General features: G+C 39.0%; 1 protein-coding gene across 4 annotated transcripts in view; it reads left to right on the top strand.

Annotated features, from left to right (window-relative positions):
- Positions 1-2850: 2850 nt before the first annotated feature.
- Positions 2851-26342, top strand: part of FAM172A (family with sequence similarity 172 member A) — a 250086-nt gene continuing 226594 nt past the window's right edge. Inside the window, exons 1-2 of one of the 4 annotated variants that reach the window (XM_041422212.1) lie at positions 2851-2915; positions 23722-23847. In XM_041422212.1, the coding sequence (XP_041278146.1) occupies positions 23790-23847 (58 nt within the window). In that variant the 5' untranslated portion in view covers positions 2851-2915; positions 23722-23789. Of the gene's footprint in view, positions 2916-21763; positions 21828-23721; positions 23848-26342 lie in introns of those variants that run through there. The other 3 variants (XM_041422213.1, XM_041422214.1, XM_041422211.1) reach the window with 3 other exon arrangements.

Below are 26342 nucleotides of genomic sequence, written 5' to 3' on the forward strand. Positions count from 1 at the left end.
CTCCTTAAATCCTTCCCTGGACCTGTAATTATAAAAGGCTGTATCAAGATCAGAGATACAGCACATTTTTAGCTGTACTACTTACACTAACTGTCCATGAAACTTGATCTAGACTTCTATATTCTACTGGTTTGTTTTAGTTTTTTTTTTTTTTTTTTTTTTTTTTTTTTTTTTTTTTTTTTTTTTTTTTTTTTTTTTTTTTTTTTTTTTTTTTTGTGGGTACTGCAAGAGATGAAGAATGATGGTGAACCAGATTAGGACCCCAATAAAAAACACAGACTACTTTTAATAGAGTCAGTACTAACATGGTTCACTTTGCCATTTAGTAGTACTTGCAAAGAGAGATAGAATGAACTTCAAATGGGAGGACAAGATTGCTTACACAAATAGCATCCCTAATGTCTCACCAAAAGACCCACATCTAAGTGCAACTTTTTTCTAACATGGGAAATACAGGGAAAATAGTCTCAATATGAGAGGCTCAAACATAATTACTAAAATGTAAACAGACTTGTTCTCCAAGAGATTATAATATCTTCTGCACCAAAGAAGAAAAGTATTTCACTTGCTCCTTCCTTAGTTATTGCAGGAAACACCAAAATATGTTGCCCAGAGGGGTTGTAGATGTCCCATCCTTGGTAGCATTCAGGGTCAGGCTGGACAGGGATCTGAGCAACCTCATTTGTTTGAAGACGTCCCTGCTTATTGCAGAGGGGCTTGGACTAGATGGCCTTTAAAGGCTTCCTCCTACCCAAACTACTGCACTGAGAGCGAAAATACAAGGTTGCTGCTTTGGGTCATTACAAAGAGAGCAGCTGTGAGTGACTTTGATGAAAAATGTTTCTTCCACATAGACGTACTAGATGGCTCTAGTCTGCTGAATTTTGCCATCAGTCATGACGGGGATGTAAGAGGGGATGAAACATTTCAGCTGCACACATGGTATGTGGCAGCTTTCAGATGTCCTTGGGACAGGAACACCTCACAACTGTCCTGTGCAGGCAGAACCATGAGAGCATTTGCATGATGCAGGTTGTCAGCAGTCATCTGACCAACTCCGGAGAGCTTTTCAAGGGAGGAAGACACTGTATCCTTGAAATCAAACCCAGGCGCTTCTCACTATGTAAGTACAAAAGTGTTGGGACTTCTCGTGGCAATCAGTGTTTTACTGCAGACCAATACAACACAGTCCTCATGTATTTCTGAAGATGCCTGAAACACCTAACACGAAAAAAATTATCGTCTTTTCTTTTTACAAACTCCTAACTGATCAAAATGGAAAGCCGGGAATGGAAACACGACATTCCCAGTGAGATCTCTCAGCACTCGAGCAACAGCCCGGTATCTAGATGCCGGTACCCGCCCGGTCGATCTCAGCGTTGCCGGCGGCCCGCCGCCTCCCTCGTGACTTTATTCCGACAGAGCTCCTCAAAAAGCTGGTTTCAGGGCAGCACCCCGACCGGCATCCCCAGCCCCGAAGCCCCCGCTGGGGCGGCAGCCCTGAGGGCGCCGGGCTCGGCAGGGCAAGGCCGCCGCCCCTCGCGCTCCACTTCCGGGTTCCCCGCCGCGCCCCCGGGCGCTGACGTCACGGCGCGCGGACCCCGGAAGTGGAGCCAGCAGGGGGCGGTCGGAGCGGCGCGCGGCACTAGGCCCAGAGCGGCCGCGCGCTGCCTGTGACGGCGCCGCGCGCGCAGGGGCGCGACCGGCCTGGCGGCGCCCGTGGCGGGCGAGTCGGGGTGGTGGCGCCCAGGCGCCTCTCCAGCCCTGCACCGGGATGGAGACTGCGGGCCCACGGGCGTCCCGTGTGCTTGGCGTCAGGCCCAGAGCGGCGGCGGGAGCGGACGGGGCCGCGGCGGCTGCCCCCGAGCCGTCCGCGCTGCCCACGTGGGCTGCCGGAACGCGTGTAGAAGTACCGGTGTGCCCGGGTCACCGGGGGTGCGGGGAAATGGCCACGGTGCCGCTGCCCGGGACTGGCCCCCAGGCCCTGCCGAGCGCTGCGCTGTGCCTGCTGCCGCTCCGCGCTGAACAGTTACAATTTTCAGTTTTCTACATAAAATCGAACGGTTTTGTTTTTTGGATTGTATTTACAGTCCTTGCTGCAGGTTTTGGTGCTGTCAGCTGCTTTTGCCAAACGAGACTTGCCAGTTTCCCCCGCTGCCTAATGCAAGCTTTATGTAGTCATAAATGATAAAAAGTAATTTGACCTTGATTCTTCTGACTTTATGATATAGCTGGGTTTGACTGATAGTTTTCATTCCAAGTATTGTTCTTCTAATAAGATTGAACACTTCTTTTTAGACTTAAGTTTCTTGTAGTTGTTCTGGCAGCTTAGACAGATGCATGAAATACTTGCCATTTCTGAGTTATCCAAATATAGGGAAATTATTTTCCAGTTTAAATTGTTGCTTTTACTTAGTTTTGGTTTGGCAGGGATAAAACTCAAAATTTGTAATTCTAAACCAGGAGAGATTGGGTATCTATAGTCCCTTTCCAAAACCCACTCTCTGTTTTTTGAGAAACTGTTGCCTTCATTTTTCTTTCAAAGATAAATATTGAAGCTTTTGAGAGAGATTGAACTGGTTTCCTTTCTTATACCTAACTTTTTACAGTGATGTTACATGAACCAAGCTGCTCAGAACCACATGAGCCAGCTTGTGACAAAATGTGTCTTCCACTTTATGGGTTTTTTTGTGTGAAGTTTTTGGCTAAAGTATTAAGTTTGCATGAGTAGGTAACAGACCTTCTTCAGGGGCATACCATCATTGGCAAAAGAAGTGTTATGAAAGCAATAGCAATTATGAAGCTAGCTGGATACTTTTGATCTTAACAGAGCACTGTTTTGGTGACACTGAAGAGCAAGGTGTTAACAATATCTGCTTTCAAAGGAGAAGAAATACCCATAATACAGCAGAAAGGTAGTGCCCTTTTAGTAACTCCTGGTATTTTCTTGGAATCTTTAAGGAGGCAGGGTGAAAGAGAGTGGCATCATGTTCTATTAGGAATGGCAAAGCAGTCTTATGATAGCATCTTGGATAAAGAATGCCCACAGGTTGTTAAAATTCAGTGTTTTGTAACTACATAAGAAAGACTGAAAAAGCTCTTGTGTAGGGGAAGCTAAAACTTTAACAACTGAGGATAGTGGCTTGGGGTCTGTCGCAGAGTGCAGTCAATGTGAAAATGAAGAAAGAATATCTTCATATGCTCCTCTGGGTTTAGAATTCATTGAGTCCGTTGTTCTGAGTGTTTTAGATATTATTTCACTTTCTTTAAAAAGAAAAAAAAAAATTATTTGCTGACCAGAGTATTGGTCTTCACAGGGTAGCTCCAGATAGGAGCCCCAGGTGATGGCTGTTGCTGAAATCACTGCCAGTACTTACTGCCTGCCTGTCAGCTGGAGGTCTGATGTGCCTGCCACCGCTGGTGTTAGTCTAGGCACTCCCCAGCCCACCGCTGTCAGAACATGATGGGTTAAGACAGATGTAATATTTATTGTGTTTAAGATGACCTGACTTTTTTTCTGCAGTAGGTTAGCAGATGTGGGTAGACGTAGGAATAAGATGAAAATTTCCAGCAGGCCAACAGTACTGAGCAGCTGGAGGCAGACAAGGGCATCATCATTTCTGACACACAGCACACACTCAGACTGCTCTCTTAGTAAAATATCTTTAATTATTGGAGTTTTCTCACCAGTGCCTGGATTTTGTCTGTCTTCTTGAGATTGCCTTTTCAGTGATTGTAGCCAATTATGACTGTATTTAAATCTGCAAGTTCATTTGACTATGGTCTTTACTGAATTGCCTTTTATGTACTAGCTAGCAAATGTTTGGGAGAGCTTTTCCTTATAATTACTCAGTGGGGATTTCTCTTTTAGAACCTCTTCTTTTAAATTCACAACCTTATTTTTTTTTTCCCTTGAAGACTCAGCACTGACTCTGGAGGTTTTGCCCATTTCAGGCTCTATAGAAAAAGTCCTGAATACAACTCTATTGCTGGTACTTTGAATCTGACCCACTGTTCCTTTGGGGAACAATGTGCTGTCGTGACTGAGGAGTTTTTTAGATTTACAATAGATTACTGGAATTCTTTGAAGTAAAGCTTACATACAAAGAATGAATAGATATCTTTTAAATTTTTTTTCCACAAGCTTACTGAAACAAACAATGGACATGAAAACATCCTCTTATGAAATTTAATACTGCTCTGTGAATTTGTTTGGTTCTTTAGAAGGACTTTTTTTCTCTTTAAAGGTATCATTGTACATATATCTACTTAGCCTGCAGACGAGTTTCACAAATTTGTACTGAGTGGAATTCTCAGATTACAATTTAATGGGTTTAAATTTGTTACTTTTCATGGTTATTTTCCAGCATTTTATTTGCTGTGTGGACTTTAAGAACTTACTATTTAAGTACTCAGAGCATTCCTTACACTGTTCTCATAATGTGACTGAGTTTTATTGGAAAAAGATTTGCTGTTATATCATCTTTACCTTTCTGCTCAGCTCATTATCAGTTACTTGTTAGTACACTGGTTTTGTTAATGATTTTTCTTTTATGCCTGAGTGTTTCTATGAATCAGACTGGGACCAGAAGTTATTTACCTACAGCTACAGACCCATTCTGTTAAAAAAAGTGCCCAGGGTGCAGTTTCACAGCCTGTTCACATTAGATCCCTGTTGCTGGAATGGGGGGCACTCCTCTCTGCTTCCTGCCCCATCTTTCCAAGACAAGCAGCAGGTCAGCTGGCTGCACTGTGAGCCAGGTAAAGAAGCAGATCCAGCTACAGAGAAGTAGAGATAAGAAATGCTTGTCATTGCTTCAGCTGGCTCACTGATATGAGTGCTGTCACAAGTAGTAGTGATAGGACACAGGGCAGTGGCTTTAAACTGAAAGAAGGCAAGTTTAGATTAGCTTCTAGGAAGAAATTTTTTACAGCAAGGATGCTGAGACATGAGAGCAGGTTGTCCAGGGAGGCTGTGGGTGCCCGATCCCATGATGTGTAAGGCCAGACAAATGTTTTGGGCAAACTGATCTTGTGAAAGGTGATGCTGCCCATGGCAAGTCATTGAACTAGATAAACTACAAGGTATCTCAAAACCCAAGTGCTTTTATGAGTATATAAGAAATGATGTAGGACTGGAGTGGAGAATCTAGAAGTAGGAGAAGGGCTGAAAGTGTGTCATACAGACTATAGCAGATCATGGGTCTGCATCCCGAGTCACCTTGTACTATGACTGTGATGAAAGCTTCTCAACCACTTTTCTGAGCAATCTTTCTAGTGAGTTATTTAGTAGTGATACTGCTGGTGAGGCTGGTGGCCTGCTCTGTAGTCTAGTCAAGTCTTCACTGCTTTTAATCCTGTTGCACTCTCCTGAAGAGTATTAACCTCCATCTGGATGGGATGTCTCTGGTACTGCAGTTTGTTGAGTGTGTATCCAAAGAGGAAAGATAAACCATGTAAGATTTTATTGGGCTAATTTTAGGTGTTTCTGCTATTGTCGTTTCTATATTCTTCCAGGTTCTGTTGGCCAACAGAAATTCAGGAGACCAATCTGTGTAAAGCTTGCTATAGAGACATTTGACTGTTATAGGTATTGATTTTAAATACATAGGTGAAATAAGTATTGTCTTAGCAAAAACACTATTAGCTGAATCAATATATTTGGTACGCTGGTTAATTTAAGAAACTCTTCTGTCAGCAGGCAGTTTATTCTGTGTCATGGTTTAACCCTAGCTGACTGCTAAGTCCCATACAGCCTGTTAGTCACTCCCTTCCCTTTTCCCTCTGCCCCAGTAGAATGGGGAGTGAATTAAGAAAAAAAGGTAAAACTTGTGCATTGAGATAAAAGCAGTATAATAACTGAAATAAAATAAAATACTGCTAACGATAATAATTGTAATGAAGAGGAGAGAGAAAGGGAAATAAAACTGGAGACAGACAAGTAATGTGCAGTACAGTTGCTTACCACCTGCTGACTGATACCTAGCCCATCACTGATGAGCCACCATCTCCACTTCTGGATAACTTCCCCAATTTATATACTGGACATGATCTTCTGTGGTGTGGAATGTCACTTTGGCAGGTTCGTGTCACCTGGCTGTGCTCCCTCTCAGCTTTTTGTGCAGCTACTCACTAGCAGAGAATGAGGCACAGAAAACTCCTGGACTTGGGGTAAGCACTACTTAACAATAGCCAAACCATCCACCGATGTTATTCTCATCCTAATTCCAAAACACAGCACCGTACCTCTTATCCTGAATCCAAAACACAGCTACACTAACCCAGCCAAAACCAGGACACTCAGGCAGGCAAATGAAAGAATTTTCTTTATTGCATGTCTGGAAAGAGAGATGATGATTCAAATAGGAATTAGTTGTACATGTGTCAATGGTACTGCAAGTTAGCCAGTTTTAGTGACTGGAAGTGGGTTCTGAAGCACCAGTGATGTTAGGGCTTATATTTTTTGACGCTTGTGCATTTAAAAGTCAGGCCCATCACACTATATTTTCCCAGTTTCTGCTTTTTTTAGTGTTGATAATTATCAGTTGGTAATAAGGAATTTTACTATAAATTTGAAGTCAAAGTTTAGGCTAGTTTTCTTTTTCTTTTGAAAGGGATATGATGAAAATGTTATTCATTGTATTGAAATATTCTTGATTACTCTTAAGTACCCCTAAGCAACTCCAAGATGTAGATAAAAAGTATGACGTTTAATAGGAAGATAGCTTTGGAAATTGTGAACTATTTCCCAAGGTAGCTAGTCTGGCTTTATCTGAATTACAAGCTCCATAAGGTTGCCATTTTCCATTTGTGGTATGTCTTTTAAGGTACTTAATTTGAATTCTAGGGACCTTTCAGCAGCAATATACATGTTCTGCTAACCCATAGAGCTTTCTTCGCTGACTGTAGACACAGCTTTATGCAGCATCTATACTGAAAACTCCTGGTGGGACATGGCAAAAAGTGGGCACTCTGGTTTCTTGTCATGCCTAGACTGAGGTATATTTTCTCTTAGGAGTAGGCATAGTGGACCCCGCATTGCTCTGTTTGAGGTGTATGAAGAGAGGTAGTTTATTTTACTTTGGGGCTGTTTTATACTTCTGTGTCTTGGTTTTTGGAGTAATAACAGCTTGTTTGTGAATATGGACAAAGTAATTCCGATTGATCATGTTGTCAGAGTGCCAGGTACTCTCCAGCTTGTCTTCAATGCTGTGTTGAAAACCAAACCTAACAAATAATGTAGTGCTTATAGTTTCTTTTGAAGGGCTTATAAAGCCTTGAAATGCACATTTGGGTGGCTGTCATGTTTGGCATACAATACATGCAAATCTAAGTCTCCTTGTGTAACTTAAGAAGATGGTAAACTAGCTTTACATCCTTCCTTCTTTTTTTAGGCACAATGTAGCAAATCTTGAAAACATCTTGCTTTTTTCCTAACAAATGGGCATCTCATTCCTCCTGCAGAATGTGTGTCACAAACCCACCTCAAGAGGGAAAATGTTAAGTGGGCTAGATTTGAATAAATACAGCACCACAGTCAAAAGGAAAACTGAAAGTATTTCAAAGAAAAAATATGTTTACAGGAAGCTTTGGCAGTGAAAGAGCCATTGTATAAAATCATTACTAAAATTTGGTGAAATGAGAGATAAGTACATGTGGTCATGCACACAGTCTGTATGTCTTGAATAATTATCACTGTACTGAAACAGTATCTCCCCACTGAAGCACCCGATTCAGTCTTGTGAAATAAAGTCTGAATGAAAAGAGAATTCTGTATCTGTATGTTGGTATCTCCCATGCTGCAGGAGTGTTAACATAGCCTTCCTGCAAGCCTAGGAGGGAGATTGCAGAACAAGCATAGCCATCAAAGCTACTGTTAATGCAAACTTGCATTTGATACATGCTAATCAATAAGTCAAAAATTGGTGGAAGTTTCCTTTTACTTTTTTTTTTAAATGTTTGCATTTCAGCATCGCAGAGTGTGAATTTTGGAAGCATAAACTATTTCCTACCACAGTGATCACTGCTTGAGTCCTTCTTTTGTGCTCTCTATATTTCTTTCTTGGCCATGTTGGCAAATCAGGCTGAAAAGTTTTTAGGGAGCAGCTGTATCCCGGTTATGTCACCTCAGTTGCACCAGGTGAAAATTGATAAATTAAAAGTGTCCTCTTACAAAAAAAAAGGAGGGGGAGGGAAAAGCGAGAAAGGAAGGTAGTTTTGACTCAGATCAAGTCCCTGTTTTGGTTTCGCTCAGATATGATTCCCTGAGCTGGTTCTCTGTGCATTGCTACAAACAGTTCTGTCAGGTGAGGGGATAGCATGGGTAGGGGGTGGGACTGCTAAAGTCGTTTTGCAAAGATGTGTTTGTGAATATATCTTTTGATTCTGAGACCTGGGAGCAGGAAGGGTTTTTGTTCTGTATTTGCTCTCTGTGAAACAGTGGGGTACTTGTTATCTGCCTGGATGAAGTTGAACATAGCAATCCCTTGGCTTGGATTTAACATTTCTCAGTATAAGAAATTGTCCTCAATTTTTAGAAACTTTGAGCATGTTCTGATAATAGCAGCATGAAGACTCCGGGTTATTTCACTCTGTGTTATGTCCACTGTGATAATGAAACTTTTATTTCCATCAAGAAGCAATATGTGCTTAACCACCTTGCTGTGTGAGCTTTCGTATCTGTAGCAAACCCCAGCTAGTATCCTGACTTGTACTTTCTTTATTAAGACATGATTTTTTATTGTCAGTGATTCAGAAACAGACAGTGACATTTTTGGCACACTGTACCATTTGTACTCTGTTGTTGCTCTTTCTAAATAGGTTATATCTCTTGAATTGTAGCATTACATTCATGTGAATCATCCTATCAACTTCACTAACATCAAATAGGTTGCATGTACATTCCTGCAGGAGAGCTCTAAGTTCTTGTTCATTATCTTTCAACATAATTCTCTGGGCAGTTAAAGATTTTTTAAAAAATTTTGTCTTTGTCTTTTCATTCCTTGTTCTGTTAGTCCTATTATCTCTGTCTTCCTTTCTGCTGAGTACTTAAGTAGTTATAAAAATTAGGATAGCTGTCTAAGGAATAATTATGAGAGGACTACACCAAAAACCCAGAATCTTGAATTTTTTCCTATTTGAGGTAGTTGGTTGAAGCAGGAATGAAGGAATAGAAATATACAGAGATGGAAGGTCCAAGTCCATAAAGATGTCAACCCTTACATGCATTTTCTTGAGATGTAAGATAAAACTATTACCTGGTTTGTTTCAGACACTGAATTTTTCGAAGCTAGTAGTGTGTTCATTTTGAGAAGCTCTGATTCTGCCTTTCCAGTAATGCCTAGAGGCAACCTTTTTAAGAACTTTGTTTTAAAAATTCCAGAGAATCATGGTCTTTAGAGGTTGCTACTGACAGGGATATGAGAAAGCTTTATTTCTGTGAGAATGTTTAACTATTTAGCTTTCAAAAAAAGGAGCATGGTTTAGATAACATAGTATTTTTAATTTGGTTGATTGTCGTAAATTGCATTTATCTTTTGCAGTACAGGACAGCAGATAAATAACTTTTAATGTATACTTTATGGAAAATGGTGGTAGATATACCTCCCCCCAAAAAATATACTGTTAGGGCAGTCAAATATGGGAGTGGGGCCAAGAGAAGTTGTGGAATCACTCTTGTTGCACATCTTCAAAACTTGACAAGTGCCTGAGCAGCACATTCTGGTAACACCTTTCAGTGGACCTCCAAAGGTATGTATAGATCTATACAAGGCATACCTTACCATATACATGGTGCTGTGTTGCTGTGCTTTGGTGCTTCGGATTAGGAAGAAGGTAGTTGGTATGGTCTACTTTGTGCCAGGTATACTCAGTATTGGTGTGTAAGAATCTCCAGCGATTGTACCTGGTACTCTCCTTTTTTGGGCATGCCTGCCAGCACCACAGAACAGCTGACTGGGCTTGTTCTGCCGCAGGGCTATGGTGAGGATGTGCACTGTCAGTGGACAACAAGGAGTGTGGTCTGAGGAAACCTCTTAATTGGCTATGTCATTTCTGTGCTTATTCTGTAATGGCAGGATTAATGAAGCCAGGGGACTGGAACAGTGTGGACAAAGAGAATTTGGGAAAAAGAAGCTGAGTTGGCAGTGTCTTTGTGAAATCTCTTGATATGAAAAGACAAATGAGAACTTGGGGAGGGAACAGAATGACGCTAGAAGCTCTCAAGATAGAATGTGAGGCCAAATAAGACAATAAGCTTGTGAGAGAAATAGGAGAGGATGATTGAAAGCCACTTAAGCATGGAAAGGGAGGAATTTGGGTTGGGAGAAACATGAGGGTTGTACTTAAAACTCAAGAAGGTTGGACAAAATGCTGAGTGGCTCCCTAATAAGTGAGTATCTTCATTCAGTGCATTGACAAAGGCAGAAGTGCAGAGGGAAAAAATGTAAGATTATGCCTTCTGTATTGGGTTTGTGCAGCAGGGTTTTAGTAGCAGAGGTCTGCAGGTGTGGCTTTTGTGAGAAGCTGCAGAAGCTTCCCATGTGTCCATCAGACCCAGTGCCAGCCAGCTCCAAGATGAACCTGATGCTGGTCAAGGCTGTACCCCTGCAACCCATGGAGGTTCACAGAGGGGCAGGATGGTGCCCAGAGGAGCTTCCCAAGACTGTACTGGACAGAAATGTAGATATAGATGATACTACCTTAGAGAAGTAGTTGAGACTAGAGATCACTTCTTTCCTCTTTGTTTTTTTTCCCATTTTTTGTATGAGACTGGACTTTAGGTACACAGGTGCTGAACCTTTTTTTGTGCAGGCAGTCTTCATTTTGGTATTCCCTGGTACCTGTAGACTTAGCATTGTTTTGGTAGTGTATCTTCGGGTAAGCAAGGCACAAATTTTGGCTTTTTCATGCAGATTGACTCAGAAAGGAATTCCTGAGAACACAAAATCCCTGAGACCATGAGCTCTTAGTTCTTGTTCAACCAGACACTGCTTGTGGTGATTCTCACATCCCTTCTGGTCATTGCTGTTGTGGGAGATAACTAACTTATAAATGTATGTGTGCATGCACACACACACATAGACCCTATCTGTATATTTGGTGTGCACTTTTTGCTTTTTCTTATCTTCATAGAATGGTAGATTTGTTGACATTGGCAGGGACTCTGAAAATTGTGTAGTCCAATCCAAGTACTCAGAGAAGGATTAGCTGGAGCAGATTACTTGTGGCAATGTATAATAAGTTTTAAATATCTCCAAGGACAGAGATTCTGTAACCTGTTTTTATGATCCACTCTAATCGTAGAGGAGCAAAGTGAGCTCTCTGTGGATTATGGATAGAATGCTGAAGGTTTGAATATTCCACAAAACAAGATTAGAGCCAAATGAAGTTAAATGTTGATACCAAAAACTGATGTTTTATTTAACAGTAAAAGAAGCAAAGAGAAAGAAAGAAAGAGAAAAAGAGTTGAGGAGTGGGAGGACAGGAAGAGTGACAAGGCACATTAAGTAGAAACATATCACCCCTCCATGTGTTTTGATGTCTCATTTATCCTCTGATCTTCTAGGTTGTGAGGGTCCCCTGCTGACAAAGAACAGAATCCAATGGATTAATAAATATTTGGGCCAGGTGGGAATGCCCAAGTACCTCCCCTGAGAGGGCAAGTATGACACTCCCTTGCAGGACCGTGTATCAGTTGTATGATTTTGCATCATGTGCAGTGCTCTGGTGCAGGGTCTGGGGGACCATTCAGGGGGCATTTAATGGATGATGACACCCTCTCAGCAGCCCCTGACATGAATGTCCCATGGATGTGGGTTTTCTGACTGAATCATTTTGAGTAATGGAAGATGGGTGTTCGTTGCCTCTGACCAGAGGCTTTTTGCTCTGCACCCAAAACCTCCTCCTCCCTTCTTTGGTGGAGTGGGGGATGTCTGTACAAACCTGGTCTCAGTAGATAAGACAGCTGCTGGGCTTCATCCTCCTGTGGAAGTATTCTCCCGCAGCTCAGACCTAGAAGTAGTGTCATTTTTATCTTGAATTACCTTATAGTCTTAGGGCCTCAGCCTAGGGGGCCCATTCAGGATGCGGTGGTCTTTGGTGCAACTTTGTTGATGCAGCTTCACTACTCAGTTTTAATGGACAAAACTCCTTCATAAAAATGTTTAAGCCATAAACTACAGTATTTCAGTCTCTGACACCTGTCTGGGTGCCTGCTCCAGTGTTTGATCCCCATTAGGTTAAGGAAGCTTTTCTTTATGTTTAAGTGTCCAGTTTGTCCCCATTGTATATTATGTTTCACTGAATAGCAATGGGAAGACTAGCTCAGTGGTCTTTTGTCTCCTCTGGCATTTAATAGATATTGATTATACTCCTCCCATCCACCCTGACTTTTCTCCTGGCTGAGTAGTCCTAATTATCTTAGCCTGTGCTCAGATACCAGATGTTCCAAGCCCTTAACCATTTTTGCAGGCCTGTGCTGGTCTCACTTTGGTATGTCTGTGTTGCACCTGAAGCATCTGGAACCATTACAGTATTCCAGATGTGTTTAGAAGTGCAGAGTAGAGGAAAGGGATCATGTCCCTCCACCTACAGGCAATACTTTTCCTAAAGCAGAATGTTATTGAAAGGATCTTCACTGCTTTGTTCCTTCAGGTGTCATTTTAAACGAGTGGGAAACATTATATATAGCCTAGATATATAGATATATAGTCTGGAAAATATTTCCTATTCTTTATAAAATTTAGATTTTTCCATTTCCAAGCTCTATTAGCTTGAAATAATGCTATGTTTTGTGATGTTTCAGAGACAATAATGGAAAAGTTGTATTCCTTGGAGAGAAGAAATTTGCTGTAGCTGATTCTTGCAAGAGGGAGGAATGTTTTGAAGCACAGTAGTTTTTACATATCAATATAAGTAGGTAGTTGCTTTCTGTTTAGTTTGTACCTTATCCTTGGATAATTAAACACCTGGCTAGTTAAGACATACTTTGCCAGAAATAGAAAATTAGTATTTCTATGCCGTTCTGGGCTTGCTTTGAAAGCACTTGAGTCTTAAGTTCAAATAATTATCTCTTCTGCTTACACTTTGGGATTCTGTTAGTTTTGATTTTCTCTGAGGACCATGTTCTGTCTCCTCTTCCTTTCCCCTTTTTTTTTTACACTTTGTCAGATTTTTTGATCCACCTTCCAGATTTCTGTGAAGTCTGCTAAACTTCATGTACATCAAGGGAGCATGTATTTTGTCTAGCATTACTGATCTTTTATTCACAATATTTGGGGTTTTGTTGCTGTTTGATGTAGGGCTTTTTTTTTTTTGTCAAAATATTTTCCATCTGTTTTCTGCCTGTTTTTATACAGTAGCATTTAGTAACAAAACATGGTGAGTCTAAAAGTTTTGGTTTAGCTAAGATTTTTTTTTCTTTTTTTCCTTCTTTTCTAGCACAAGGAATTTAAGACAGACGATTTTTGCTTTTTTGCCCTATGTCACATTTTTAAGCTGTTGCAACTGAAATGTTTCTTCCACTTTCATTTTGAAGTAGGTTAAAAATGTAAAATATTAGAGGGCTAGCTGCATTATTGTGTGGATGTTAGCACCATATTTTTCCTTGCTGTTCTGTAGTTGATTTAGTACTTTCCTTTGAAGATTCTTTTTGTCCTGTGTGTATACTGCTAATGTGACTGTGTAGTGCTCAGTACAGCATTAATTTAATTACAGAAAAAAAGAATTCTTGTTTACACAGTGAATAGCACTTTATAGGTAGTGCTATTTTAGCACATATTTTGAAAATTGTCAGTTGTTTGAGAAAATGTTTATATTGCCTACAACATGCTTTTCAGGAGTCCGTTGTGCTCAGTGGGGCTGATGCTGCTTTGTATTTTTCCCCTTCAGCACACTGTTTAATGTATCTCTCCTTTTCTTGTATTAATATTTTTCTTGGTAATCAATATGATCAGCTGCTATAGAGGTTGACATAAAAAAAATTAACAATAGTCCTTAGTAAAAATATATATTGTTCATGACTTTTTAGGGTGAGACATTATCAATGTGATCAAAAGATGACATAGAGGTAAAATAATTTTAATGCATTCTGTACTCTTTTCCTGTAGTTACAGTTTGTCTATCGATAGACACTGCTGTAGTTATTATATTTTTCAGCTACCATGCTATTCAAATTTCTAAGTTCTGTTTAACAGCAATCAGTGGGGATTTAAAAAATTGAATGGAACAGAGAAACTGGAAAAAAATTACTTCGGATTAGAATCAAAATTTCTTGGAAATCAGACTCCGTTAAGCTTGTTTAGTTTACCAGAAGAAAGAGATAAGACTTGGCTGTGGTGTCTAAGCATGTAAGGGAAACATAGAGAGAAAACTCAACATACAAAGGTGTAGCAATAATTAGTGACTGAAGCCTGAAGCCAAAGTACTTAAAACTGGAAATAAAGTACAAAGGACAGTGACTAACCTTTCAGAAATCACAGCAATTGATGGACAGCAATTGATGTTTAGCTCTTAATAACTTGAATTTTGCCACGGATGCCTTTCTGTGAGAACTGCTATAGTTAAACATAAGTTACTGGTATTAGAGACTGGTAGCTGAAGAAAATAGAAGGCCTCTGTTTAAGGGGAGGTAGTTGATTTTGAGGGACTGTCTATCCTGACACTCTGAACCTTCCAAGAAAAAATTAGGCATTTATAAAGATTTTTTTTTGCCAAACTGAATTGTGTCTCCCCATGTCTTTCTCCTCTTGCTTTTATCTGTACCTTTGCATTAGGCAGTACTCGGCTGATCTCTGCTTAATCACATTCTGCACTTACAAAAATTAAAGAAAGTTTTTCTCCTTAGTAGGGATTCCTTCAAACTGGTAGGAAATGCAGTGCTTTCAACAAAATGGACAAAGAATTTTGCAATATTGGTTTAGAATGACTGAAGTTTCTTTAGCCCATGTCTTTTAGTAGTTACTGCTAGGACAGAGTGTGTTTAGGCTTAAGGTTAAACCAGTCCTGTAGATACATCTGTTTAGCCTTATTGAAGAAGTTCATCAAACAAGTAGAATTTAATTTCTTCAAGGATTTTGCTTTATAGCATGGAAAGTAAAAGTATGAGTATGTATGGCAAAAGGATTGAGAATAAAAAGAGAGCATTTTGTCCACATTTTTTCCTTCTGGCTTTCAAATCAAAGGTGCAAATAAAATGGCCAGATCATTGTCATAATTATCATCTGTATTTGTGGACAGCTGTAATTCATCATGCAGGAAGGCTAGGCCAGGAGGAATTGCATAAGATTCAACAGAGATAGGTGAGAAGTTGTGCTGTGATAATGGTATAATTCCCAAACAGCAAGCAGGCTGTGCTATGATTGGAGGGATGTTGTGCTTAAAAGAAGCTGGGGGGGCTGCCGGATGGCGAACTGAACAATGTGCCCTTGTGTCAATGAAGTCAGACTGATTCTCTGGTATTGGTAGCTGTTGTGTGCTAAGGTGCTGTGTCTTGTTTGTCCCCTGATTTCAAGAGAGATATTTATGAAAAATTGGAGAAGGTCCAGCAGATAGCCACCAGGATGATTTGTATGTTAGAGAAGATGATTAGCATGTCAGAGAACTCAACATTTGGAGAAAAATTCAAGGAAATTGTTTAGATTGGAAAAGACATCTTCAAGGCCAGCTGTTAACCCAGGTCTGTCAAGTTCCACCAGAAATGATGTTCCTAAGTGCCACTTCCAAACATCTTGTAAATCTCTCCAGGGATGATGATTCTACCACTACCCCAGGCAGCTTGTTCAGGTGCTTGACAGCTTTTCCACAGTAGAAATCCTACTAATATCTGATCTAAACCTCCCTCTGTGCACCTTGAGGCCTTTTTCTCGTTATTTGTGAGAAAAGCCCAACCCGCACGCTGTTGTAGACAGCAAGAAGGTCTTCCTGAGCTTTCTTTTCTCCAGGTTAAATATGCCCAGCTCCCTTAGGCAATGTTCATAATACTTGTGCTCCAGACCCTTCACCAGCTTCACTGCGTTCCTGTGTATGTGTTTTAGCACCTCAGTGGAGAGATAGCTTGGAGAGATTTCATCAGTCATCCAGTACATAGAAGATAGTTGTGAAAGAGAAGCTGTTTTCTGCTCAGAAGGATGAATAGTGACAGCAGAAATTTAATCTCAGTATAGGGAAAAGGAAGTCCTGGAGTAAGTTTCTGAAAAGCATGGTGGAATCTCCCTCACTGGAGATAATTAAGGCTCATCTTGGCAGCTCCACAAATGACTTGAGCTAAAGCCTTGTTAAAACCTAGTGAAATAAGGTCCAAGAGAAGGTTGGAGACTAGATAATTTCCCAAGATATTCTCCTGCCTAGACTACTCCATGATGCTGCGGTTACAGCTTTTTGTCAGTCTTGGCTCTGGACAGAGATAGCAAGGTTGTAGATCAGGCAGTAGCAAACTGTGTAAATATTGTGGTTACAATTACTGACAGGTACTCAATGGAGTATTTTTTAAATATAAATATTGGATTTTTAGTTTTTAAAGCTGAACCAATAAAGAAAATAAAACTTACTTGCATTGCTTTTTTATTTTTGTTCTTTTTAATGTTTCATGAAAGAAAAGGTGTACTGATATGGAAGAAAATTAAAAAGGCAAGGTTGATGCAGTCAGAATTAAAATATCAAGCTATATAAATATTGAGCTAAAGGGAATAATGTATTTATATTATTTGCATTATATGTCATACATGTATATATCTGTGTTGTAGTGCTACGTTATCACAGTCTAACAGAAGCAAATATGAGGGCTGCAGGTGTTTCACAGGGCTGTTGGCTTTGCTTGCCAGGTAGTTGAAATTAAGCAGTATTTGGTTCAGCTGGCTGTATAGCGTATGTTGCCTCAGGAAGGGGCAGAGCAAAGACAGTTGAGGTACTCTATTAGTAAAGCTTGCAGAAATCATAAACATTGGAGAAGTAAGTGTTCTACAGGAACACTAGGGAAGAGCTGTATGGCAGATCTCTTGCGGCAGACGTTGCCACAAAGAAGAGGTATGTGGATTTGGGCTTTTTAGTCTGATTCTGAAATAAGATAACTTGATGATGAACTGATGTCTTCAGTAGCCCTGCGTGCTCTTTTCAGTTGTGTATGATTTGATTCTGTATAGTGTCCACCTGTTTTGTATATTTTTGTGTTGTTTGCAGTATTTGTATTAGATGCAGAGTAGTCAGGTGAGGTGGTGATATATATTTGCATCTGCACGTTCCAGAAGATGTGGGAGGAAACAGATATGTTGTAGAAAACTGAATGTGTCTCATAACTCTCTTTAACCTCCTTTTTGTGCACCTCTCAGCACAGAGTCTGAGGCAGAATCACAAATGCCTTGCTGTTTATAAAGATCTGGGCTGCAGATGTGCTCTTTTCAGGAGTCTTCAGTTCATGGCAGACAGTCCTTCGTAAAGTCATGCTGTTACTGAAGAGCAAAGGAGGAGAGGGGAAAAAAGGAATTTTAAAGTACTAGACACATAGGTATATGTCTAGGGTTTTTTAGCAGCTTTTGGTGGTGGCCTGAGCAGAAACCATTTCCCTAGAGTTTTCTGGTTTCTCTCTCTTTCTTTGGTCACACTCTGGAAAATTACTTTGGTGTCTCTTGCAAGAGAAGACTGTATTAATAGTCTTCAAGGTATGCTCTGTCTCCAAATTGTATGGTATATTCTAAGCCCCTGTGATCCTGCCCTGAACCATCATGTATCTGTAATCCCATTGGTCCAAGTGTTATTCTGCGCCCACTTTGAACTCCCCTCTTAAGATGTGCTAGCAAAATCAGACCCTCTCTTAGCCCTTCTCCCCTCTTGGCCCTTCCATCCCCTAGGCTCTCCTCTCCCCCTCCTTCCCCCTCCCTCTTCCTCCCTTCTCCCTCGCAAACCATGCTGTTCCCGGGGATGGGACGCCCAATAAACTCTCACCCTCAGAAGCCGTGTGGAGTCTCCTTGCCTGCCTGCTGCTGCCAGCCAACTCACAGCCTACGCGGCCCTCCGGGGACTCCCCGGGAGCCCCCCCTCCCCTAAACTAACTACAACAGATGTTGGTTCTTTATAAACAATAATTCTTTGGATTTTCTCTCACATCTGCTGTTTGTGAAGGATTCCCTCCAACCTTTTAGAGGAAGGTAATGGTGAAGGCATCTTGAAATTAATATGAGTGTACATTCATCTCAGGTGGTGCTATTGGGAAAGTAAAGAAGGTTCTTTGAATTTCTTAAAGCAGGAATCCAGGCTTAATTTCCTCCCTGGGAAATGAGAAACACACAAAAAGAAGTTTTCTGCAAACACTTCTACCTTTCAGGCAGTGGGTACAAGTACCCGCAAATACCTGCAAATTTCTTCTCTGAATAGGATTCTCTGGGCAGCATTCCCCTACCTTCACTGGAGGGTCACTTTTTCTGTCCCCAGAGTTGATGGCCTGATTCATTAGATAACTGTCTGTTTATCTCAAGAGATGTAGGGTCCTGTACACATAATTATTGATAGTTTGTATATTTAAGAAAGTACTGTATTGTGGTGTTGTGGATTAGCCACAGTAGGTGGGCAAGTCCTTCCTCTGACTACTCCTTCAGTCTCCAAACAATCGATGGGGCAAAGAACTCGAAGGGTAAAAGTGAGAAAATTCATAGATTGAGATAAAGACAGTTTTATAGGAGAAGTAAAAGCTGTGCACACCAACAAAGCAAAACAAGGAATTACAATACTCAGCTGTCCTCAGGAAAGCACAGTTTAATTGTGTGTAATGGCAACTTGGGAAGACAAACACCATCGTTCCAGACATTCCCTATTCTTTTCCAAGTTTTTATTGCTGAGTGTGTCATCATGTGGTTAGTTGACAGTCCTGGCTGTGTGCCCTCCCAGGTTCTTGTGCGCCCCTGCCTGCCTGCCTGCCTGCTGTCAGGGCAGCACATGGATGCAGGGGAAGCCCTTGACACTGTGTGAGAACTGCTCAGGAGTGTTAGTGATGCTGCTTTCAGCACAAATCCAAACCCTACAAGCTACTACAAAGAAAACTGACTCTCCCAGGGAAAACCAGAACAAGTACTCAAAGCTGTTGCTGCTGCAGATGATAGTTTTGATCTTTGTGTTTGGTTGATACACCATTATATTGTCAATATCACAGAGGATATGTTGAGGTTGTCCTGCCTCTTTCTCTTTTCACCATTTTGACATGGTTTTTTGGTTGTGTTAATATGGATATGCTTATGAAGGTAATTTTCAGCATTTCAAGGAAGTTAAACCAAAATCATTAAAATCTCAATGTATGGAGTTGGGTTGACTCTGCTTGGTGTAATGAGTTGCTGACGCATCCTGTTAATGCACATAGCTCCTAGTCATCTGTTGTTTGAACTTAAAGGGGTAAATAAAACTGGAAGGTGGTTGCTGTGCTACTGTATCAAACTTCAGAGCAGACTGCAGTCATGTATGTTATCAGCAAGTTCTACCACCATGTGGTAGCATACACAGATCTACTGAGATTCAGGACTTTAGGATCGTTGCCAGTTTCTTTGTATTCTAAGTAGTTACATCTGCCCTTCTAGCGTTTGTTAATCCCGTCCTGTGCATCTTTTCTCTGCCTTTTGCAGTGGTGTAGTGCATGCTCTGGACAGCTAGGTAAATTTTCTTGAAATTCTGCTAAGTCTTGGTAAGTCTGTGTTAAATGCATGAGAAATTTTAACTTTAATTTAAAGTTAAATTTAAATTTTAACTGCCATTTTAACTTCAGCAGAGCGAGAGAGGCTTCAAGGATATTTAATGGCAATAAGCACATACTACTAAGCGGGTTCTCTGATCCTAAATTTCTGATCTCTAACATAGAAATGCTGTCTTTAATATGGAGATGCTGTAGCTGCTCATTAACATCATCAAAACTGAGTATAAGATGCTGTCTCTGAACCTTCTTATACTAGAGGCAGACATTTTCAAAACCGTTCAGTTTGAAGCAGACTGGAAATAATAGCCTTTCAGAGCTGAAGTTGGGTAAACCAATAAGCACTTAAAAATACGGTCTTTTAAGTGAGGAAAAGTGAAGTACAGCCTTAATTGATGCAGTTGTTACTGGTGCAATCTGTAGTGCCCTAAAAGTGGGAAAAGATGAAATCTAATTAGAGAGAATATATTGCTAAGATAAGTTATTGGATTTTTTTTGCTTTATTGAGCCAATACTGATGAGGGACTCGAGGCAAACTGTCACCCAGTCATCTCTTTGAAGAAAAACTGGGTCTTAATCAGTCATCAGCCACATTATGCAGATCTGACCAACACTTGTTCTTAGCTTGCTTGGGATGTCAGTTTACAAAGAGTAGGACTCTCATTCTATTATATTTTAATAAAAATATATAATTAAGGAGTGCAGTATAAAGAAGTGTTCTGGTAACTCCTCCTCATATTGTGTCCAGCTAAGTCTGAAGGACTTGTGCTGTTTGAAGATGCATGTGTGTTTTCTTCTTATTTCTGTCTTGTTAATACTGCAGTAATCTATAACCTTTATTTGGAGTATTTGTAATAATGACTTAGCTTCAGGTATTGCTAATTTAGCAAAATCACATACTGTGGTTTTTGTCACACTTCTGTCTGCATTTGCACAATGAAGAATATTTTAATTATGTTGAAACCTGTGTATGTGTGCCATGTGTATGGATATAATGTGGTGTCATATGGTGTTAGTTTGATTTTAAAAATATGACTGTTATGCCATCAAAAGCTCTGTAGTCCAAACATCCAATACCACTTTACGGCCAAGAACATGAAATACATGTATGTTCTCTTATGTGTGCGTTTTTTAAAAATTAATTTATTGACTATTTGTTTCTGAGTCTACTAGTTTCTGTAATTACGTAAGCAGGCATATAATGAAAATGCAGCCTCATTGGCTCACGTGAAACCATGAAACCAGAATATTTCTGTGTCAAATTAGTTTTAAGTGTTGCTGGGGATGGAGTTAGAGGCACAGGATATGTATAAGATACTTTGTATCAGAATACCTACATTTTCATGCAAGTAAATATACATAAACTTATCTGCTGTAACTTTTTCTTCAGGTGAAATAGTAGCTTGTGCTTTAGGAACTATGCTTGCTGTGTGTATCTAGTTAAAAAAACCACAGAGGTGTTTTCAAAAGACTCATCCAAGTAATTGTATGAATAACATGTTTAAGCATAACAGTGCAATAACACATTTAAAGTCTGTATTTATTACAAGAAACTTGGAGGCATTAGGAACTATGTGAAGTCATCAATATATGCAGTTGAAGATCTGGGATTTGGAATTAATACCTAGAATAAACTGCAGTTTGAAATTAGTGGCTAGAATAAACTACAGTTCCTGCTTTTCCTCTGTGAAACCACTCAGAATTTCATAATTTTCCAGTGTTTGTTTTTGTATCATCAGTAGTGGATTTGGCACCTCTCTGTCAAAGAACAGAGATCCAACTCTCTCAAGTAATTTCTTCTCTTAGTTAATTAAACAAGTATCAGTGAGGGATTCAAAAAAATCCTGTATTCAAAGAAACAATGCATAACGTACTGTGTACTTGTTCCATCCTCATTATGATATCAAATCCTGCCTCCAGTGGCTGCTGAAACAATTTTTTACTTTGTCAAAAATAATTGTAAATTCTCTCTCTCAAAGCTAAATTCAGATTTATTTATTTTGTGCTTTTAGCTTTGCAGTTGAACTGTTACCTACTCAGGGGCAGGGTTTTCATCTAATAAAGGAAGAACAATGGTATCTATGACAGAGACAAGAATGGCAAAGATTCCTCGTCTCTGCATTGATTTATCTGATCAGGGGACGGGGTCTCATTTTCCAAGGTAAATCTGTTCAGATAGATTTTATGTTTCTTCCCTTGGCTAAGAACAAATATTTGAGGACCTGTATGTATTTTGTTAAGTGCATTAATTTACTTGTACCAAATTATGAATTTTCAAATGTTGTATAGGGAGAACCACTCAATTTCATATGGCTAGAGTAATTTTAATCTGGGCTATTACAAAACACTATCATTGTCATTTTTTAGCACTTTGAATGATTTTAACAGAAATTACTTTCTTTTCTATATGCTTTACTAGAATATGCTGGAATTTATTAGAATATACTGCTATGTAGAATATAGTGCTGCAAATGTACAAACAAGTTGGACAAGATTTTGTATTTGGTAGTCTTTTTTCAATGGACTGCTTGGAAGCATATGAGGAAAATATTTAATACCATCCATGTGTGGGAATCAACATTTGAATCACGAATATTTACATAATAATAATGATTAATGTTTACATTGACAACATTATAGGCTAGAAAATGCACAAAAAAATCTCAGTGGTTTTGCTGCTATTTTTGTAATTGCTTTTGTTATGAGTGGTGACTAAAAGGTTAGACAAAAGATGCACATTTTAACTGAAACATGTCATAATTTATGAAGTACACAGTATAAACAGACTTTTCCTTTCCAACTCCTTTGAAGTTGTGTCATTAAAGGACTCTTGTAGAGTGTGTTGCTGTTTCCCATCAGCTTTGTCTGAACAGCCTTTACCAAAGGAAGGTGTCAAAGTCTGCCATAGTTACAACTCGTAAAATCGATTATTGGACTTCCTAGACCCCCAGGTTTAAAAGACCAAATCACAACAATCCTTCAAACCCTCTCCTTAGTTAATAATTAACACCCCCTTAAATTGCTGTATTACTCCTTTAATAGACAAGAAAATGTTTAATAGGTTTTCTCTGTGTAGAATAGAAAAGTAGTCTTTATTATGCTAAATTTATTTTTTTTTCTGCTGTCTATAGAATGAACTACTGTTACTTAATAATTTTGGGGTTCTTTCTTGCAGGTCTAAGTGTTAGGGAGCCAGTAGTACAGTTGGCAAATCCTGTTACTGTTTTGACAAGTTACAATAGAGTTCATACAAGCTCATCAATGATAAAGTACATGAGGGAGAAGAATAAAACAAGTTGGTTATGACTGACAGATAAAACAAAGAACCAAAAAAAGATTAAGGGAATAAGAATTCAATGCACTGAAGTCTTTTTATTGAGAAGGAAAAAGCAGTTGTGATTTGGTAGTTCACTCCCTTGGTGTCAGACTCAAAATGAAAGAGTTTGTGCATTTGAATGTCTGGTTTGCCTTCTGTGCAGAAGGAGAAATTTGGAAATAGATTTTGTATGTAAAGTCTTGTCTTGAATACACTGAGATTTGTTCTGTAGCTGGACAAATGTAGCTTTATATTTTAATACATTTACAATACAAATACAGTTCAATACCAGTAATGTATTGTGGAAATCATAGTGGCTTAAAATTGTGTGCTTCATGGACCTTTATTAAACCAAAACTATGTAGTATAGTAATGACAACAAAGTGGAGTTAATCGAGGAAGAAAATCCATAAAAATTGTGGAAGTTCTGTTGATTGTCTTTTGTTTTTCTTGTATCTTCTGTTTTGGATTTGCAGGTGTTGCGCTTCTGTAAAAGGCTTACTGTTTACTGATGCTACGTTAGAATCATGAAAGAAGTAGTTTTGATTAGGTAGAAGTATTTTAGGATTAAGGAGAGGTATTTTCATTCTTGTGAACTTGAATCTTTAACCAAACTTGGTCAGACTTTGAGCTTATAATAATCAGATTTTTTTTTTTTTTGGTGGTGTAAACAGTAGCAGACAAGAGCTGTTGAAGGAGAAGTCAGTAAATTCATTAATTTCCAACTCTTGTTTTTCAGATCGTCCTTTGAATATTAATCTACATTTGCCTCAGTATTTCAAAGTTTGTTCATAATTTGGGTAAACGATGGCTCAGCTCCAGCAAGGAGGTCCAGATGAAAAAGAGAAGACCACTGCATTAAAGGGTATGAGTCTTTTTTGCCTTTTCTTTTACATATATTGACATTTCAGAAATTATTGTTTAGGAAAGGAAAATAATATGGTATAGTTATGAGTTAGAGCTTGGGAATTACAATACTAAAAGAGACTCTTAGTCCACCTGTGCTAATGCTTATGGTGTGTCCATTTATCAGTATTTTCATAAGATGGTATAAAACATAATGATATATGGTAAGGAGCAACAGAATAAACTATTCATAGTTTAAAATTTTCATAATTGTTCTTTTAGATATTGACTGGCTTTTCTGTTCTTAGTTTTCAGAAGGTTTGATTTAATTTGTGTGATGCTTTTGTTTTATAGTTATGCAACCATATTACAGCTTTTAAAAATCTCTTGGACTAGAATGCTAAAAGGGAAGAGGCTTTCAGGACATTGATATCCATATTGGTTTTGTAAAATTTCCTTTGTATGTTTTAAAAAATACACAGAGCTAAATGACTTAGGGGTAAAAATAATTTACATAAATGGCATGTTTTGATAGTGGCTTTCACTTTGGAAGTATATGAAGCTGGTTAGATCTACAAGTTAGTTAACCAAACATTGATTTGAAATGCTTGCATTGCACAGTTGTATTCTAAATTGTCTTTCAAAGGAGAAAAAATAACATAGCTTGCCACTCGAGTACATCCTGGATTTCTATCAAAGCATTATTAGAAAGCAGTGTTCCATTACATGTGATGATAGATGGTGTTTCTTCAGTTGCTGCTGAGTTTTTGTGAAGTATTTGGTGAAAACCTGTGTAGTGTTTTTATAAGACTTTGTGCCAATTCTGTCCATTTAGTATCTTTTGAGAAAGCTATAGTTCAGATTTGGAAGTAAAACTCCCAATTTTATACATGGCATTAATTTGATTATCTTCAAGGATTAGTGTTAATGATGTGATCGAGTGATTTTCCATTTAGCTAGAGAAGGTCTCCTGCAGATCACTTAGTTTTCAGTTCTGTTGAACTATCTCAAATTGAGTTGGAAAGTCCAAGACCTTAGGTAAGAATGGTAGATCAGATTTGGAAAGAATCCCAAAGTTGTAAGACATTTTAGATAAATTTAACTTGAAAAGTTGCACAAGAAGAAAGTGAACGTGTCAGTGGTTTCAACTCAGGTGCAGTTTTCCTTAGTGGCTGATGAAAGCTGTAAATCATGACAAGCTGTAGATAGTGTGAATAAGTATAATATACTTTGTATTCTATGGTCCTTGATACTCAGGAGACTGGTTTTTTTTTTTTGTTGTTGTTGTATAGTAAGTGACACTTCTGTGTAAATACATCTCAAAATAGATCATGGTAAGATGGTATGGAAATTCAAGTGAAACTAAATTCCAGGGATGCAGTGTGACCGGAGTCTCTTCACCAAGGAGAGAAAGATGTGCTAAAGACTGTTGCTGCCTTGATATTTGTCAATGTACAAAGGAAGAAAGGACACATTTTTTACATCCTGTTGTGGGAGTCTTCTTTGACAAAATTATTTTCTTTTTCTATATCATTTCGTTGAGAACCAAAGGAGCTTCTGCAGAACTTCCAAATGACAGTGCACAAGAACAATCACATAATTTTTTGCATGAATTGAATTTCATGGGACTTGCTGTTAAACAGATGTGATGTAAAAATGAGCTGTGGCTGAGAAAGACAGATTTAGAATCATCCAATCAGTATGTGGTGTTATATAGACATTTAGATACCACAGAGATACTGAGAAGCCATAGTACTTGTTGGAAAGATGCTGAATTTCAGCAACCATACCAGATGGCTTTTGGTCCTCCAGCTTTGCCCAGCGGAATCACTCAGAGTTGGCAACAATCTGGAATAAATGTAAATGCTGGAATAAATGTATAGTGAACTTGAAGAGTTGTAGAAGTGCAGGTCAAGGAACTCTCAAGAATGTTGAAGATAATTTTCAGTACATTTTAAACAGCAGAAATTTCAAAGTGTTGAATGTGTCAGTCCTAACCTTAGGTAATGTGGGTAGCCTACTGGCAACATGACCAAGCATATTACAGAATATAAACATAATTGTTTAAGTACTACAAAGATGGAAGCATAGTTAATGCCAAATGAAACTTAAAGAAAATTAGTATTTTCAGACTTTTTTTTTTTTTGAGCTACAGTACTGGATAATAATAAAGGTAAAAATCCATATACTTAGAACACTTAATGTATTTTCTTGGTAACACACAGTATCTTGATTTATTAAATAATTATAGTTCAAAGTCAGTTTAGCACTGCTGAACAGACTGTTTGTGTGGTCTTCAATTTCATCTAACAAAGAAGTAGGAAAATGTATTTTGGTGAAATCCTGCTGAATTATTTCTTGATTTTTTTTAATTAATAATCAGAAAATGTGTTAGAAGCGTAGCGCACTGCATTGTGTGGAGATGAGGAGAGGAGAGATCATTGTACCCTATTACCTGTGTATGCAGTAATTGGTAGTTAAATGCAGATGTAAAGATGTCCCCATAAGTTTGCC

Source organism: Onychostruthus taczanowskii, unplaced genomic scaffold (genome assembly GCF_017590055.1).
Source record: "Onychostruthus taczanowskii isolate IOZ18803 unplaced genomic scaffold, ASM1759005v1 scaffold72, whole genome shotgun sequence".
Lineage (NCBI taxonomy): Eukaryota > Metazoa > Chordata > Aves > Passeriformes > Passeridae > Onychostruthus > Onychostruthus taczanowskii.